This window comes from Amblyraja radiata, chromosome 29 (assembly GCF_010909765.2).
Source record: "Amblyraja radiata isolate CabotCenter1 chromosome 29, sAmbRad1.1.pri, whole genome shotgun sequence".
NCBI classification, from domain to species: Eukaryota; Metazoa; Chordata; class Chondrichthyes; order Rajiformes; family Rajidae; genus Amblyraja; species Amblyraja radiata.
In genome coordinates this window covers 31,611,777-31,629,141 of record NC_045984.1, presented here as the reverse complement: position 1 = coordinate 31,629,141, position 17,365 = coordinate 31,611,777, and the positions used below count along the sequence as shown (strand labels likewise).

At 48.9% G+C, this 17,365-nt stretch overlaps 1 protein-coding gene across 3 annotated transcripts in view; it reads left to right on the top strand.

Annotated features, from left to right (window-relative positions):
• acsbg2 (acyl-CoA synthetase bubblegum family member 2) overlaps positions 1 to 15,963 on the top strand; it is a 53,291-nt gene extending 37,328 nt beyond the window's left edge. For 2 of the 3 annotated variants that reach the window (XM_033047184.1, XM_033047185.1), the window contains 7 exons: positions 991 to 1,167; positions 5,852 to 6,033; positions 6,818 to 7,051; positions 8,740 to 8,957; positions 10,334 to 10,473; positions 11,260 to 11,506; positions 12,899 to 13,521. In XM_033047184.1, coding sequence (XP_032903075.1) covers positions 991 to 1,167; positions 5,852 to 6,033; positions 6,818 to 7,051; positions 8,740 to 8,957; positions 10,334 to 10,473; positions 11,260 to 11,506; positions 12,899 to 13,017 — 1,317 coding nt within the window. In that variant the 3' untranslated portion in view covers positions 13,018 to 13,521. Of the gene's footprint in view, positions 1 to 990; positions 1,168 to 5,851; positions 6,034 to 6,817; positions 7,052 to 8,739; positions 8,958 to 10,333; positions 10,474 to 11,259; positions 11,507 to 12,898 lie in introns of all 3 variants that reach the window. The other variant, XM_033047183.1, reaches the window with a different exon arrangement.
• The last annotated feature ends 1,402 nt before the right edge of the window (positions 15,964 to 17,365 follow it).

The window sequence follows — 17,365 nt, the reverse complement described above, 5'->3', positions numbered from 1 at the left end:
TCGCAGACCAAAGCTAGACACAAAATGCTGGAGTAACTCAGCGGGTGAGGCAGCATCTCTGGAGAGAAGGAATGGGTGATGTTTCGGGTCGAGACTCTTCTTCAATCTGAAGAAGGGTCTCGACCTGAAACGTCGCCCAATGTTTCTCTCCAGAGATGCTGCCGGTCCCGCTGAGTTACTCCAGCATTTTGTGTCTATCTCCAATTGTCTTGGCCCCGCTCTGGGAGTAACATGCAAATGACATGCAAGTGGGACAGCCCCTTGAGGCTCTAACTGTCCACCCTGCCTGTGCCTCTCATAACTTTACACAGCAGTTCAGGAAGGTGACTCGCTAGTTTAGGGATACAGCGCAGAAACAGGCCCTTCAGCCCACCGAGTCCATGCCGACCAACGATCCCTGCACACTAACACTATCCTAAAAAAACATTAGGGACAATTATACAAAGCCAATTTACATACAAACCTGCACATCTTTGGAGTGTGGGAGGAAACCGGAGCACCCGGAGAATATCCGTGCAGGTCACAGGCATAACGTACAAACTCCACACAGACAGCGTCCGTAGTCGGGATGGAACCCGGGTCTCTGGCGCTGCTTCAGGAGCTCCTCCCACACACCAAAGATGGGTTTGTAGGTTAATTGGCTTCAGTAAAAATTGTAAAATTGTCCCTGGGATAGGGCTAGTGCGCAGGGATCGCTGGTCGGCGCAGACACGGTGGGCTGAAGGGCCTGTTTCTGGGCTGTATCACTGAACTAAACTTAGGGGGGGGGAAAAAAACGACATTCTGTTCCATTGTACACGATTACAGTCTCCAAAGAAGTATTTTACTTTTGAGAAGCATGCGTCTGAAGAATATTATTCCAGGTTTTGTGCAATGGTTGATCCACGTGGGCAAGTGGTGACGGCTTTTCCCGCAAAGGCCCGCGTCTACAAAAGGTGATTATCGTTTTGAGAAGCATCTCTAACTCTGTGCTGATCTTTTCATCCGCAGCTAACGTGGACGGCGGACGTGGCGGGAAACATGGTCAACCTGCGGCCTGCCACTGAGAGTCAAGAATGTATCGTCAGCTATCTCCCCCTCAGTCACATCGCCGCACAAATGATTGACATCTGGCTGTCCATCAAGTTTGGAGGAACCACTTATTTTGCGCAACCCGACGCCCTGAAGGTAATAAACGATCGTAGTGTGAAATAATAATAATGGATGGGATTTATATAGCGCCTTTCTAATACTCAAGGCGCTTTACATCGCATTATTCATTCACTCCTCAGTCACACTCGGTGGTGGTAAGCTACTTCTGTAGCCACAGCTGCCCTGGGGCAGACTGACGGAAGCGTGGCTGCCAATCTGCGCCTATGGCCCCCACCAATCACTCACACACATTCACACACAGGCAAAGGTGGGTGAAGTGTCTTGCCCAAGGACACAACGTTTAGAGATACAGCGCGGAAACAGGCCCTTCGGCCCGCCGAGTCTGCGCCGACCTGCAATTTATTATTATTATTATTATTATTATCTTTAATTATTTATTTTTTAATTATTAATTAAATTATTTTTTATTTCCCCCCCCCCCACACACACTTGCGCGACATTTTCGGCGACTGCCGGCACCCGTCACAGGTCGCCAAATATTTCCAACGTGTTGAAAATTCAGCGGCGACCAGAAAGACACTACGACACTTTGGGCGACTACCCACGACCGTACAGGCAACATGTCGACACGTGACGCCTGTATGGTCGTGAGTAGTCGCCCAAAGAGTCGTGCCTTGTTCTGGTCGCCGCTGGATTTTCAACATGTTGAAAATTTTCCCCCACCTGCTGCAACTATGACGGGTGCCGGCAAGTCGCCGAAAAAAATTGCGTAAGTGGGACAGGCCCATAACACTATCTTACACACACACACACACACTCGGGATAATTTACACTTATGCCAAGCCAATTAACCTACACACCTGTACATCTTTGGAGTGTGGGAGGAAACCGAAGATCTCGGAGAAAACCCACGCGGGTCACTGGGAGAATGTACAAACTCCGTACAGACAGCGCCCGTAGTCGGGATCGATCCCGGGTCTCCGGCGCTGTGAGGCAGCAACTCTACCGCTGCGTCACCGTGCTGTGATTGTCAATAGACAATAGGTGCAGGAGTAGGCCATTCGGCCCTTCGAGCCAACACCGCCATTCAACGTGATCATGGCTGATCATCCCCAATCAGTACTCCGTTCCTGCCTTCTCCCCATATCCCCTGACTCCGCTATCTTTAAGAGCCCTATCTAGCTCTCTCTTGAAAGCATCCAGAGAACCTGCCTCTACCGCCCTCCGAGGCAGAGAATTCCACAGACTCACCACTCTCTGTGAGAAAAAGTGTTTCCTCGTCTCCGTTCTAAATGGCTTACCCCTTATTCTTAAACTGTGGCCCCTGGTTCTGGACTCCCCCAACATCGGGAACATGTTTCCTGCCGCTTAGGTGTCCAAATCCTTAATAATCTTATATGTTTTAATGAGATACCCTCTCGTCCTTCTAAACTCCAGAGTGTACAAGCCCAGCTGCTCCATTCTCTCAGCATATGACAGTCCGGGGAATTAACCTGGTGAACCTACGCTGCACTCCCTCAATAGCAATTGTCGGTCTGTTGAAGGCTAGGATGATGTTTACACAGATAGAAATCTGTTATTACTCTGAGTTCATGATAGAAGTCAAAATGGTAACTGTTTCAGAGACGACTCTGGAGGATGGTGCAAGTCTTGGGTGATGTTTGGATTGTCGCAACGTTTGAGAAGCTATTAGACAGATACATGGATAGGATCGGTTTAGAGGGATATGGGCCAAACGCAGGCAGGTGGGTCAGCACACAACAGAAGCTTTTCCCTGTACCTCTGTACACCTGACAATAAACTAAACTCGACTTTAGTGTAGATGGGGCATGATGGTGGGAGTGGGCAAGTTGGGCTGAAGGGCCTGTTTCCACACTGTGTGACTCTTCACACGGTGAATGTGGCCGATCGCCGAGCATGAATGGCTACGTGGACTAGACAAAGTTATTTGTCGGCTTTGGATCTAATGTCCAAAAGCATGATGTCAAAATGCAAAATTAAACATTCAAATATTCATTTCCCAGTACATGTACATGTAATTTGACATGCAAAATGTGAGGTTAAAAATATTAACTGGTGGAATAGGTGTGAAGTAGGTGATGCTGTTATGAAGGTAGTGGAGTAACTCAGCGGGACTGACAGGCAGCATCTATCATCTCCACCGGCAGCTCGTTCCATACACCCACCACCCTTTGAGTGAAAAAGCTACCCCTCAGATTCCTATTCGACCTTTCCCCCTTCACCTTAAACCTCTGTCCTCCGGGGTCCCATTGAGCCCAGATGTGCAAGAAGGAACTGCAGATGATGATTTAGGTGGACAAAATGCTGGAGTAACTCAGCGGGACAGGCAGCAACAGCAGAGTCTGAAGAAGGGTCTCGACCCGAAACGTCGCCCATTCCTTCTCTCCAGAGATGCTGCCTCACCCGCTGTGAGTTACTCCAGCTTTTTGTGTCTATCTTCGGTTTAAACCAGCATCTGCAGTTCCTTCCTGCATAAATGTAACTCCACCCCACGCCTGCCAGTAAACAACCAGGTTTAAAGTTTGCTTCGGTCAAATCACTCAAACCTGATCTTATACCTCAAGATAAAACACAGCAGTCTATAGTTTTAAATGTAGTTTAGTTTTTCTTGTCACGTGTATCGAGGTACAGTTTTTGTTGCTTGCTAACCAGTCAGTGGGGAGAGAAGATTATAATAAAAGGCACGCAGCATAACAGAGTTGTGAGTTCCCGATGTTGGGGGAGTCCAGAACCAGGGGCCACAGTTTAGGAATAAGGGGTAAGCCATTTAGAACGGAAATGAGGAAACACTTTTTCACACAGGGAGTTGTGAGTGCGGAATTCTCTGCCTCGGAGGGCGGTGGAGGCCAGTTCTCTGGATGCTTTCAAGAGAGAGCTAGATAGGGCTCTTGAAGATAATAATAATAATAATGGATGGGATTTATATAGCGCCTTTCTAATACTCAAGGCGCTTTACATCGCATTATTCATTCACTCCTCAGTCACACTCGGTGGTGGCAAGCTACTTCTGTAGCCACAGCTGCCCTGGGGCAGACTGACGGAAGCATGGCTGCCAATCTGCGCCTACGGCCCCTCCGACCACCACCAATCACTCACACACATTCACACACAGGCAAAGGTGGGTGAAGTGTCTTGCCCAAGGACACAACGACAGTATGCACTCCAAGCGGGATTCGAACAGGCCACCTTCCGATCGCCAGCCGAACACTTAGCCCATTGTGCCATCTGTCGTCCCAAAAGATAGCGGAGTCGGGGGATATGGGGAGAAGGCAGGAACGGGGTACTGATTGTGGATGATCAGCCATGATCACATTGAATGGCGGTGCTGGCTCGAAGGGCCGAATGGCCTACTCCTGCACCTATTGTCTATTGTCCATAACACAGAGACCTTGTTAGGATGGAAAGGTGGAACAATATTTACATCCACACTGACAATGATGTGTTTGAGAGAACAGCGTTCTTTTACATAAATACCTTAAATATTTTATTCCTTGGAGTGCAGGAGGATGAGGGGTGATCGTATAGAGGTGTATAAGATCATGAAATCAATAGTTGGATGAATGCACAGTGTGGGAAGGAACTGCAGATGCTGGTTTAAACTGAAGATAGACACAAAGCTGGAGTAACTCAGCGGGATGGGCAGCATCTCTGGAGAGAAGGAATGGGTGACATTTCGGGTCGAGACCCTTCTTCAGACTGAGTTGGGGAAAGGGAAATGAGAGATATAGACGGTGATGTGAGCGGCATCTGCAGTTCCTTCCTACACATTTCAAGACCGATGAGATATTAGGGGCCACAGTTTAAATATAAGGAGTAAGCTATTTAGAACGGAGACGAGGAAACACTTTTTCCTCACAGACAGTGGTGAGTCTGTGGAATTCTCTGCCTCAGAGGGCGGTGGAGGCCGGTTCTCTGGATGCTTTCAAGAGAGAGCTAGATAGGGCTCTTAAAAATATCGGAGTCAAGGGATATGGGGAGAAGGCAGGAACGGGATACTGATTGGGGATGATCAGCCATGGTCACATTGAATAGCGGTGGTGGCTCGATGGGCCGAATGGCCTACTCCTGCACCTATTGTCTATTAGTATCCAGTATTCTGGAAAATCGGCCAGTCCTCACCCCATCCTGGAGAAACCAAGAACTGCAGATGCTGGTTTACACACAAGGACAAGGTGGTGAATCTCTGGAACTCTCAGCCAAAGGTAGTTGAGGCCAGTTCATTAGCTATATTTAAGAGGGAGTTAGATGTGGCCCTTGTGGCTAAAGGGATCGGGAGGTATGGAGAGAAGGCAGGTACAGGATACTGAGTTGGATGATCAGCCATGATCGTATTGGATGGCAGTGCAGGCTCGAAGGGCCGAATGGCCTACTCCTGCACCTATTTTCTATGTTTCTATGGCACAAAGTGCTGGCGTAAGAGCCTCGAGTAAAAGGACGTCCCTTCAGAAAAGAGATGAGGAGGAATTTATTTAGCCAGGGGTTGGTGAATCTGTGGAATTCTTTGCCACAGACGGCTGTGGAGATCAAGTCAATGGGTATTTTTAAGGCAGAGATAGATAGATTCTTGATCAGTACGGGTGTCGGGGGTTATGGGGAGAAGGCAGGAGAATGGGGTTAGGAGGGAGAGATAGATCAGCCACGATTGAATGGCGGAGTGGGCTCGATGGGCCGAATGGCCTAATTGTGAGTTGTGGACACGGAGAAAGTAACGTGTGCCTGGGGTTGTGATTTCCGCCAGGGTTCGCTGGTGAACACGATGAGGGAGGTCCGCCCCACTGCCTTTATGGGGGTTCCTCGAGTCTGGGAGAAGATGCAGGAGAAGCTGAAGACTGTCGGCGCCAAGTCTTCCACGGTGAGGAGGAAAGTGGCTTCTTGGGCGAAAGACGTCGGCTTAAAAACCAACATCAACCGCATGAACGGGTATGTATTGGGTTCGAACATTCAAAGTATATTCTATGTTTGAGAAGGAACTGCAGATGCTGGAAAATCGAAGGTAGACAAAAGTGTTGGAGAAACTCAGCGGGTGCAGCAGCATCTATGGAACGAAGGAAATAGGCAACGTTTCGGGCCGAAACCCTTCAGGGTTTCGGCCCGAAACGTTGCCTATTTCCTTCAAGGGTTTCGGGCCGAAATGTTGCCTATTTCCTTCGCTCCATAGATGCTGCTGCACCTGCTGAGTTTCTCCAGCACTTTTGTCTACCAAACTGTATTCTAGTCCACTCTTGTCATTTCTAATGTGTAGGAAGGAACTGCAGATGCTGGTTTAAACTGAAGGTAGACGTAAAATTCTGGAGTAACTCAGCGGGACAGGCAGCGTCTCTGGAGAGAAGGAATGGGTGACGTTTCGGATCGAGACCCTTCTTTTTCAGACTGATGTCAGGGTAGTGGGCGGGACAGAGATAAAATGTAGCTGGAGACAGTAAGACTGGTCGGAGACCTGGGAAGGGGGGGGATGGATAGAGAGAGAGAGAGAGGGAAAGGCAGGGCTACTTGAAGTCAGATGTCAATGTTCATACAGCTGGGGTGTAAGCTGCCCAGGCGAAATATGAGGTGCTGTTTCTCCAGTTTGCGCTGGGCCTCACTCTGACAGTGGAGGAGGCCCAGGACAGGAAGGTCAATGTTTCACAGAGTGCTGGAGTAACTCAGTGGGTCAGGCAGCATCTGTGGAGAACAACGGTAAAGTTGCTGACTCTATGTATTTCAGATGCACGGAGGTCACGTGGGATTACCGGCTGGCCAACAAGCTGGTGTTCAGGGTGGTACGCAACGCACTGGGACTGAATCGTTGTACAAAGTGTTACGCTGGAGCGGCCCCGATAACCAAGGACACGCTGGAGTTTTTCATGAGCCTCAACATCCCCATCTACGAGCTGTACGGGATGAGCGAGAGTTCCGGACCACACACCATTTCTGTTCCCAACGCCTTCCGAATCACAAGGTAATATGATTTAGGTTATTGGGTAAAGCCATCGCCTTGCTTGGCGGCCATTTTCTTTGGCTTGGTGTACGGTATTGGGGCGGCTCAGGGTTGCTACGTCACCGCGCCAGGGACCCCGGTTCGATCGTGACTGCAGGTGCTGTCGGTACAGAGTTTGCACGTTCTCCCCGTGACCTGTGTGGGTTTTCTCCGGGTGCTCCTCCAGCAGCTCGTTCCATTCACCCACCCTTTGTGGTTTTATATATTTTTTTAAATTTTAGTTGCCCCTCAGGTTCCTATTAAATCTTTCCCCCCCCTCCTTAAATCCTATGACCTCTGGTCCTCGATTCCCCTACTCTGGGCAACAGACTCCACCCGATCTATTCTTCTCAATGATGCTGCCTCGGGCTAGATGCAAGAAGATTGCTCCCGATGTTGGGGAAATCCAGAACAAGGGGTCACAGTTTAAGGATAAGGAGGAAATCTTTTAGGACCGATAAGAAAAAAAAAATTCACACAGAGAGCGGTGAATCTGTGGAATTCTCTGCCACAGAAAGTAGTTGAGGCCAGTTCAAATGGCTATATTTAAGAGGGAGTTAGATGTGGCCCTTGTGGCTAAAGGGATCAGGGGGTATGGAGAGAAGGCAGGTACAGGATACTGAGTTGGATGATCAACCGTGATCCTATTGAATGGCGGTGCAGGCTTGAAGGGCCGAATGGCCTACTCCTGCACCTATTTTCTATGTTTTCTCATGATTTTGTACACCTCTATCAGATCACCCCTCATCCTCCTGCGCTCCAAGGAATAGTCACGGCTTGCTCTGGCCCCTCCCTGTAGCTCTGGCCCCTCCCTGTAGCTCTGGCCCCTCCCTGTAGCTCTGGCCCCTCCCTGTAGCTCTGGTCCCTCCCTGTAGCTCTGGTCCCTCCCTGTAGCTCTGGTCCCTCCCTGGAGCTCTGGCCCCTCCCTGTAGCTCTGGCCCCTCCCTGTAGCTCTGGCCCCTCCCTGTAGCTCTGGCCCCTCCCTGTAGCTCTGGCCCCTGCCTGTAGCTCTGGCCCCTCCCTGTAGCTCTGGCCCCTCCCTGGAGCTCTGGCCCCTCCCTGGAGCTCTGGCCCCTCCCTGGAACTCTGGCCCCTCCCTGGAACTCTGGCCCCTCCCTGGAACTCTGGCCCCCTCCCTGGAACTCTGGCCCCCTCCCTGGAACTCTGGCCCCCTCCCTGGAACTCTGGCCCCCTCCCTGGAACTCTGGGGGCCCCCTCCCTGGAACTCTGGCCCCTCCCTGGAACTCTGGCCCCCTCCCTGGAACTCTGGCCCCCTCCCTGGAACTCTGGCCCCCTTCCTGGAACTCTGGGGGGCCCCTCCCTGGAACTCTGGGGGGCCCCTCCCTGGAACTCTGGGGGGCCCTACCTGGAACTCTGGGGGGCCCTCCCTGGAACTCTGGGGGGCCCCTCCCTGTAGCTCAGGCCCCTCCCTGTAGCTCAGGCCCCTCCCTGTAGCTCAGGCCCCTCCCTGTAGCTCTGGCCCCTCCCTGTAGCTCTGGCCCCTCCCTGTAGCTCTGGCCCCTCCCTGTAGCTCAGGCCCCTCGAGTCCCGCAATACTTCCTCGTACATCTTCTCCGCACCTTTCCTTGTGGGTGAACGAGGGGGGGAGGGTGCGTGCAGGGATCGGTGGAGTTTATCCTTCACCGTTTTAACGCTTTGGTCTCTCCCAGCTGCGGGAAGGTGATGCCGGGCGGAAAAACCAAGATCGTCAACCCGGACGCGGACGGTTGTGGCGAGATCTGTTTCTGGGGAAGACACCTGTTCATGGGTTACCTGAACATGGAGGACAAGACACAAGAAGCCATCAATGACGATGGCTGGCTGCACTCTGGTGACCTGGGCAAACATGACGACAAGGGCTTCCTCTACATCACCGGCAGAATTAAAGGTACCTTCCCTCTGTGCCTGTCCGCGTTGGATTTTATTTAAGAAGGAACTGCACACGCTGGAAAAATCGAGGGTAGATAAAAATGCTAAAGGTCGCTAAATTGTCCACTTCTGAGACTTTGGTCTTGAACACTTTGGCAAATCATTTGTCTGTAAAACCTCTAAACAATAATCAGATGAGCACAGCAATCTCTGTGCAATTATTAACTTTCCCGTTATGTTTAAGAAGGAACTGCAGATGCTGGAAAAATCGAAGGTAGACAAAAATGCTGGAGAAACTCAACGGGTGAGGCAGCATCTATGGAGCGATGGAAATAGGTGACGTTTCGGGTCGAGACCCGGAAGGGTCTCGACCCGAAACGTCACCTATTCCTTCGCTCCATAGATGCTGCCTCACCCTTAAGGGCCTCGACCCGAAACGTCACCTATTCCTTCGCTCCATAGATGCTGCCTCACCCTTAAGGGTCTCGACCCGAAACGTCACCTATTCCTTCACTCCATAGATGCTGCCTCACCCTTAAGGGCCTCGACCCGAAACATCACCTATTCCTTCGCTCCATAGATGCTGCCTCACCTGCTGAGTTTCACCAGCATTGTTATCTACCTTTGGTTTTTCTTCGGGTTAATTTAGAGATACAGCGCGGAAACAGGCCATTCGGCCCCGCGATTAACCTACAAATCTGTACGCCTTTGGAGTGTGGGAGGAAACCGAAGTTCTCTGAGAAATCCCGCGCAGTCACGGGGTGAACGTACAAACTCCGTGCAGACGGGATGGAACCCGGGTCACTGGCGCTGTGAGGCAGCAACTCTACCGCTACTCCACCGTGCTGCCCTATTATAACAATCACTTGCTATTGTACGCATTCTATGTACAAAACATTTGGTCGGCACGGTGGCGCAGCGGTGGAGTTGCAGCCTCACGGCGCCAGAGACCCGGGTTCGATCCTGACTACGGGCGCTGTCTGTACGGAGTTTGCACCTTCTCCCCGTGACCTGCGTGGGTTTTCTCCGGGTGCTCCGGTTTCCTCCCACACTGCAGGTTTGTAGGTTAATTGGCTTCTGTAAATTGTCTCCAATGACTCGGATAGAACTAGCGCTGACGCGATCGCTGGTGGGCGCGGGATTGGAAGTTGACGATGGGCTCCTCCTGCGAGGTTGAGATCGGCTGCCACCTTTTTGGGGTGGGAGATGTAGCCCAGATCACGGGGGGGGGGGGGCGGCAGGTGGACCAACAGTTGCCAGAGGATCGGTGGTGGACCTGTATTTAATTAGCCCAGGGTGAATTGAGACACACAAGGTATCTGGGCAAAAGGTGTCCGTCTTCACTCTGTGTCAGCTTTGCCTTCGCCTGTTCACTGGCGTTGTTCTCTGTGACAGAGCTGATCATCACGGCCGGAGGGGAGAACATTCCGCCTGTTCCCATCGAGGACGCGGTGAAGGAACGTGTTCCCATCATCAGCAACGCCATGGTAATCGGAGACAAGCGCAAGTTCCTCTCCGTGTTATTGACACTCAAGGTGCGTGGTTTATTCTCTTCCTTAACAATGGCTGCGCGGCATTTTCACTACGTTACACTGAGGGCCGCAGCCCAGACCAACACACAAACCAACCTCCCTTCCATTGACTCCATCTACACCTCACGCTGCCTCGGGGCAAGGCCAGCAGCATCATCAAGGACCAGTCTCACCCCACTGGTCACTCCCTCTTCTCCCCTCTCCCATCGGGCAAGAGGTACAGAAGCTTGAAAACGAACGCACACACCTCCAGATTCAGGGACAGTTTCTTCCCGGCTGTTATCAGGCAACTGAACCATCCTACCACCAACCTGACCTCCCATCTACCTCATTGGAGACCCGCGCACTAACACTATCCTACACTCGGGACAATTTTTACATTTTTACCAAGCCAATTAACCTACAAACCTGTGCGTCTTTGGAGTGTGGGAGGAAACCGAAGATCTCGGAGAAAACCCACGCAGGTCACAGGGAGAACGTACAAACTCCGTACAGACAGCGCCCGTAGCCGGGATCGTACCTGGGTCCCTGGCGCTGTGAGGCAGCAACTCTACCGCTGCACCACTGGACCATATAGATACAGGATAGAGGGAATAACATTTAGTGCAAGATAAAGTCCGATTTAAAGAAAGTCCGAGGGTCTCCAATGAGGTAGATGGGAGGTCAGGATCGCTGTCTAGTTGGTGATGGGGTGGTTCAGTTGCCTGATAACAGCTGGGCCGAGACAGTCTGTGGATCTGGATTGTGTCTGCGTGCAGGAGTGAGTGTTGATCTGTTTCCTGGTTGTAGTGCAATGTGAACGGTGACACTGGGGAGCCGCAGGATGACCTGACGGAAGAGGCCGTCCAGTATTGCCAAACGATGGGTTCCAAAGCCACGAAGGTGTCGGAGATCTACACCAGCAAAGATGCGGCTGTGTTTGCTGCCATTCAGGAAGGCATCAACCGCGTGAATGACAAGGCTTCGTCCAACGCCCAGAGAATTCAGAAGTGGTGTCTTTTAGAAAAGGACTTCTCCATTGCAGGCGGTGAATTGGGTAAGTGCTGAGCCTATCAACGCAAGTATTAACAGGGTACTGAGTTTAGATGATCAGCCATGATCATATAGAATGGCGGTGCTGGCTCGAAGGGCCGAATTGCCTACTCCTAGAAACATAGAAAATAGGTGCAGGAGTAGGCCATTCGGCCCTTCGAGCCTGCACCGCCCTTCGAGCCTGCACCGCCATTCAATATGATCATGGCTGATCATCCAACTGTATCCTATACCTGCCTTCTCTCCATACCCCCTGATCCTTTTAGCCACAAGGGCCACATCTAACTCCCTCTTAAATATAGCCAATGAACTGGCCTCAACTACCTTCTGTGGCAGAGAGTTCCAGAGATTCACCACTCTCTGTGTGAAAAATGTTTTCCTCATCTCGGTCCTAAAGACTTCTCCCTTATCCTTAAACTGTGACCCCTTGTCCTGGACTTCCCCAACATCGGGAACAATCTTCCTGCATCTAGCCTGTCCAACTTGCCCTTAAGAATTTTGTAAGTTTCTATAAGATCCCCCCTCAATCTTCTAAATTCTAAACCCTGCACCAATTGTCTGTGTTTCTACCGCTGCGCCACCGTGCTGACTCGGTGGGCTGGAGGGTCTGTTTCCGAGTTGTATCTCTAAACTAAAGTAAATTACGTATCGGGAAGGAAAAATTGAAGAAGATGATTAAAATGGAAGCACTAACTTTTTTCTTTCCGTTTTTCCTGTTACTTTTACTCACTGTTCGACTGCACTAATTTGGTCGTCTAGGGGAGTCTATTCTTACACATTCACTTTCTCTTTCATTTTCTCTCTTTCTTGCTCTTTCTCTCTTCTATTTCATCTTTGCTAAAATTAAAATTGAAGATGTACAATAAATGCATTATGTCATATGCCATCTGGGACGACAGATGGCACAATGGGCTAAGTGTTCGGCTGGCAACCGGAAGGTAGCCGGTTCGAATCCCGCTTGGAGTGCATACTGTCGTTGTGTCCTTGGGCAAGACACTTCACCCACCTTTGCCTGTGTGTGAATGTGTTTGAATGTGTGTGAGTGATTGGTGGTGGTCGGAGGGGCCGTAGGCGCAGATTGGCAGCCACGCTTCCGTCAGTCTGCCCCAGGGCAGCTGTGGCTACAGAAGTAGCTTACCACCACCGAGTGTGACTGAGGAGTGAATGAATAATGCGATGTAAAGTGCCTTGAGTATTAGAAAGGCGCTATATAAATCCCATCCATTATTATTATTATTATATGCCGTGGTTTGTACTTTTGTACACTGCTTCTAATAAAAAATAAAAAATAATTAAAAAAAAAAAATGAAGCACGAACAAACTTCTGTTAGTATCTGCCACCTTTGGTAACTTTTTGCTTTTTGGCTTCCTGTCTCCTTTCACCCCCCCCCCCCAGGTCCCACAATGAAACTGAAGCGACCGGTGGTCTTGAAGATGTACAGCGATCAGATCGAGGACTTCTACAAGGATGCAATAACCCCAGTCACTCCGGATAATCCGCTCACTGGGAAATAGTATAAACGCTGACTGCAGAGTGGAACAGCAGCTGCTGAATTTGTGCACTGTTTTATAGTTTTAATGTTTACGATTTTAAGTTCGTTTTACATTTTGATTTGTAAAGTTCGTTTGATTTGAAGGAAATGCCAAAAACATTTTCATAGTTCATCGATGTTACTTCCATGAGGAAACTACCTTTTGTTATTGCGAATTGTACTTTGCAGGGATTGGGATTGTTTCAACAAATCACACTGGGACTATGGTTGTGTGCAGTTATAGATGATCGCAGCCCCAGTCTTGGCTCTGCATACATGCTAACTTAAAGTTCTGTTATCATATTTCAATGTACAAGTACATGTGAGAAGCAGTTTGACATGATTGGACTTCACTGTGGAAACGGTCGATCCGTTTTGTCTTGAGCTGTAGTCGGTTTAAAGGTTGTGCAGCAAACTCTCTGTTGATTGCAATGTGTTTTGGGATACAGAGGATAATGTTGTATACAAAGTCTACTATGAACATAGATAATACGTGCAGGAGGAGGCCATTCGGCCCTTCGAGCCAGCACCGCCATTCATTGTGATCATGGCTGATCGTCCCAAATCAATAAGCCGTGCCTGCCTTCTCCCCTTATCCCTTGGTAGAAACATAGATAACAGGTGCAGGAGGAGGCCATTCGGCCCTTCGAGGCACGGTGGCGCAGCGGGTAGAGCTGCTGCCTCACAGCGCCAGGGTTTGATTCTGACCACGGATGCTGTCTTTACGGCGTTTGTATGTTCTCCTCCCCCCCCCCCCCCCCCGTGACCTGCGTGGGTTTTCTCCGGGTGCTCCGGTTTCCTCCCACACTCCAAAGACGTGCAGGTTTGTCGGTTAATTGGCTTTTGGTAAAATTGTAAATTGTCCCTAGTGTGTGTGTGTGTGTGTGCGCGTGTAGGGTAGTGTTACTGTGCAGGTATCACTGGCCTGCGCAGACCCGATGGGCCGAAGGGCCTGTTTTTGCGCTGTATCTCTAAACTAAATGAAAATGATAGATAGATATTCTATTATACACGATTACAGTCTCAAGTCTTCTTTATATTCCAAAGAAGTATTTTACTTTTGAGAAACATACGTCCATGAAGAATATTGTTCCAGTTTTGTTTTGTACAGCTCCCAAATCTATTTAAACTCGTCAAAAGCTGTTATATATTGTTTTGGCTATTTATTGTTCATGAGTAAAGTTGCCATGGAATATATTTTTGTGTTTTAACTGCATTTTGTAACAATGCTGTACAGTCCCATTTTAAAAACCAAATGGAAGAACAGATTCATTTTTATACATGAAATACCACATAACATGGCGAAGCTTTCATGACTGTGTAGTCATCAAACCGTGCACTTTTACAGGACATCAGCTGAAGAGGCTGACTATAGAAATGCTTGTAAAAGCCCCTCATTTACATTCATTTTCCTGCCTGTGCTCCATTATATTCTTCTTTTCTTTTTTAAATATGCTCTTTTTATTTATTTTTGTGAAAAAGTTGTGAGATTCTGTACGGTGGCGCAGCGGTAGAGTTGCTGCCTCACAGCGCCAGAGCCCCGGGTTCGACCCCTGACCTCGGGTGCTGTCTGTACGGAGTTTGTGCGCGTTCTCCCCTGTGACCCGGGTGGGTTTTCTCCGGGTGCTCCGGTTTCCTCCCACATCGCAAAGACGTACAGGTTTGTAGGTGAATGAACTCCTGTAAATTGTCCCTAGTGTGTAGGATATTGTCGGTGTGCGGGGATCGCTGGTCGGTGTGGACTCGGTGAGCCGAGGGGCACTGTATATCTCTATGAAGTCTCCAAACTTAACAAACCTTTGTGCAATAATATACTAATCCTTTTTGTTGATTTTTGTGTCTTAGTGACTTGCCAAAGTTGCATCTTCTGGGCAGCTGGGGAAGTAGATTTATCCCCAACCTGTCAGAGTCTCTGTGGTTCAGATACATGTTTGGCCTGACCTTTTGCTCAAGTTTTGTGCCTCCTTTACAACCACCTCAGTAATAATCTCGGGCTTTGCGTCACAGTTTGTAAAGTGCCTGAGCATCAGCCGCTATCGTCGGGTGAGCGATACAGTGCGGAAACCGGCCCCGCGGCCCAACTTGCCCACACCGACCAACATCCCCCATCGACACTAGTCCCACCTGCCTGCATTTGGCCCACATCTCTCCACACCTGCCCTGTTCATCCACCTGTCTAAATGTCTTTCAAACACCCGCCACCCCCTTATGTGAACAAGTTGCCCCTTGGCTTCTGAATAAATCTTTCCCCTCCCACCTTGTGTGTTTTGCTTACAATAAGACTGGATCGGAAAGGACAAGGGGATAATAAGAAATGAGATGGGAGTAGGTTGTTGTTGATCATCCAACACTGACTGCATTCAGTATTGGAAAGACCTGGCTCAGCGATGTGACTTCTATCAAAATAGCAGAGAAGTGCCTAAAAACTTACTCCTGGGAATCAAAATTTCAAAATCTATGACTGCATATTCGTAAGGTCACAAGTGATAGGAGCAGAATTAGGCCATTCGGCCCATCAAGTCAACTCTGCCATTCAATCATGGCTGATCTATCTCTCTCTTAACCCCATTCTCCTGCCTTCTCTCCATAACCTCTGACACCCGTACTAATCAAGAATCTATCCATCTCTGCCTTAAAAATACCCACTCACTTGGCCTCCACATTCTGTGGCAACGGATTCTGAGGCTGTGACCTCTAGTCCTAGACTCTCCCACCAGTGGAAACATCCTCCACATCTACTCTATCCAAGCCTTTCGCTATTTGAGCTTTCACTGCTCCTATTTGCAAAACTATCAACTCCAATCACTATTGAACAAGTCTTAATTGAACAAGAGGGAAGTAGAGGTATTATCCTGAAATAAATGGCCCATTGTGCTAAGTTTACATTTGACTGAGTTAGTAATACTTTGGCAGCGTCATGATTATGCCACAAAAATGCACCATAGAAAAAAAAAAAAGACAGCCATTGATTCCATTTGTGTTTGAAGTCCTATGGATGGTTTACCCAATTATTTTAATATTATTTTTTCAACTGAGTTGTGCAATACCCACAGTGGTAGAGTTGCTGCCTCACAGCGCCAGACAGAGACCCGGGTTCCATCCTGACTACGGATGCCGTCTGTACAGTTTGTTTATTCACCCTGAAAAGGAACTGCAGACGCTGGTTTAAACCGAAGATGGACAGAAAATGCTGGAGTAACTCAGCGGGACAGGCAGCATCTCTGGAGAGAAAGGAATGGATGACATTTCGGGTCGAGACTGAAGTCTGAAGAAGGGGTCACGACCCCCAAAACGTCACCCATTCCTTCTCTCCAGCGATGCTACCTGTCCTGCTGAGTTACTTCAGCATTTTGTGTCTTATCTCCCTGTGACCTGCGTGGGTTTCCTCCCCCACTCCAAAGACGCGCAGGTTTGTAGGTTAATTGGCTCCTGTAAATTGTCCCGTGTGTGTAGGATAGAACTAGTGTGATCGTTGGTGGGCCGAATGGCCTGTTTCCACGCTGTATGTCTAAACTAAATGACATCCAGTTTCCCTAATGAATGCGAAATAATACAAAGGTCACTTGCTTCTGTCGTTTATATAAATGTACGATCTACTATATGCATTGTTTAAGAAAGAACTGCTGATGCTGGAAAAATCAAAGGTAGACAAAAATGCTGGGGAAACTCAGCGGGTGAGGCAGCAGCTATGGAGCAAAGGAATAGGTGACGTTTCGGGTCAAGACCCGAAACGTCACCTATTCCTTCGCTCCATAGATGCTGCCTCACCCGCTGAGTTTCTCCAGCATTTTTGTCTACCTCCTATATGCATTGTGTGTCAGTTTTGAAACTGAGTGCAATTGCACGGAGGTATCCGAAATACAAGCATTAAGTTGAGGAACTGCATAAAGCGAGTACTGGCTGCACATCACCACATTAAGCCCAGATATATTTTGATTACCACGTTACATGTTTTTTCCATCCAGTACATGTTACTCTTTGTACAATGACTGCTATTTTTCATGAATGTCAACTCCATCTAGACTGAATTCAGTGTAAATATGGGTATGGATAAATTATTAGAATCTATCCTGCAGCAAGATTGTAAATTTTTGCATGGACTTGTACAATACAATTGGAACATTTGTGTATTTAGCATGGTGATGGAGTGTGTTATAAATAAAGGTGTGAAAACTGGTTTCGCAGATGCTGCTGGTGACAGCTGAAGTCTTTCCGGTGTAAGGTTTATCTTAAAACAATGTTTATTTTACCACCGTAAAACATGAAGGAAGAACCAAACTAAATCAGACGGTACTGGACTTTATTTTGCAGCAGGGGGCGGCATGGCGCTA